This window comes from Guillardia theta (assembly GCF_000315625.1).
Source record: "Guillardia theta CCMP2712 unplaced genomic scaffold GUITHscaffold_29, whole genome shotgun sequence".
Taxonomy (NCBI): domain Eukaryota; class Cryptophyceae; order Pyrenomonadales; family Geminigeraceae; genus Guillardia; species Guillardia theta.
This window is the reverse complement of record NW_005434645.1, coordinates 525,681-526,688: the sequence shown is the minus strand read 5'-3', so window position 1 is coordinate 526,688 and position 1,008 is coordinate 525,681. Positions and strand designations below refer to the sequence as shown.

At 50.9% G+C, this 1,008-nt stretch overlaps 1 protein-coding gene across 1 annotated transcript in view; it reads left to right on the top strand.

Moving 5' to 3' along the window:
• Positions 1-75: 75 nt before the first annotated feature.
• GUITHDRAFT_107509 (hypothetical protein) overlaps positions 76-1,008 on the top strand; it is a gene marked incomplete at both ends in the record, with an annotated part of 1,455 nt that continues 522 nt past the window's right edge. The window contains 2 exons of the mRNA XM_005833655.1: positions 76-882; positions 946-978. Of these exons, the coding sequence (XP_005833712.1) occupies positions 76-882; positions 946-978 (840 nt within the window). The remainder of the gene's footprint in view (positions 883-945; positions 979-1,008) is intronic.

The window sequence follows — 1,008 nt, the reverse complement described above, 5'->3', positions numbered from 1 at the left end:
TCCTTGCTGAGTCACGCTATGATCGGGCGGTGCCACAGTCTCCGAGTCCCGGCCCTATTGTTCTACTTTGTAGAAATGGCGAGATCTGCAGCGGATAAATCGAGAAAACAGGAGAAGAGCATTCGGAAGCTGAACAGAAAAACGTCCAGCAACTGGTTTGAAAGTCAGGTGTATGCAAACCTGCCTGCTATCATAGTCGAGATGTTGATGTTTCTCAACTTGAAGAATCCTCAGCACCTCGATCATATCAACAGAGCAGAGTATCGACGCGCGATCAACTCCACGCTAGTGATGGGAAGTTCAGGAAGCCTTGAAGGTATACCAGAAGAAAGCTGCACCTTCAAGGAAAAGTTCAAGCTCAAGTTCGACCTTTACTTTCGAGCTCGATCCAACTCCTCCAACTCCTCGAGAGTTTCTTTGAGAGATGTGCTGAGAAGCTTGGTAGACTCGGAAGATGCCGACGACGGAGTCCCCCAGGTCATAGCGCTACATTCATACGACGACGACAAGGTCGCTGACGCCAGAGACGAGCTCGAAGGTCTCTTGCTCTCCGAGAACGCTCTCATCCATTTCGAGATCACAGAAGAACCGTCTTGTATGGTACGAAAGCTGTGGCAGCTTGAGGTAGGTTTGGCACTCAAAGACCAAGTGTGGTCAACACAAGGCTCAGAGTGCGGTGACAGCAAGCTGCTGGCAATGGGCATAATAGTCGGAGGAGAGAAGGAGGCTTTCGTCAAGAACGCTACTCATATCGCAAGGCGCTGGAAATCTGCTAGGGAGGCTGACATCTTGTTGGCGAAGAGCGGAGTACCAGTCTTCTTTTGTTACGCTGCGCCTCAAAGCGTCCACAGCATGTTCAACGGTTTGAGGATGGACCTCAAGGTACTTGAGCATATCCCTCTGCTCCTCGAATCTCTCTGTGACAGTGACTCCCGCGGCTTGTAGGAGCTTCGTGAGGACAACGAGGACAAACACATGGTCTGTAGAGGGTGTTGACTCACCGTTGCA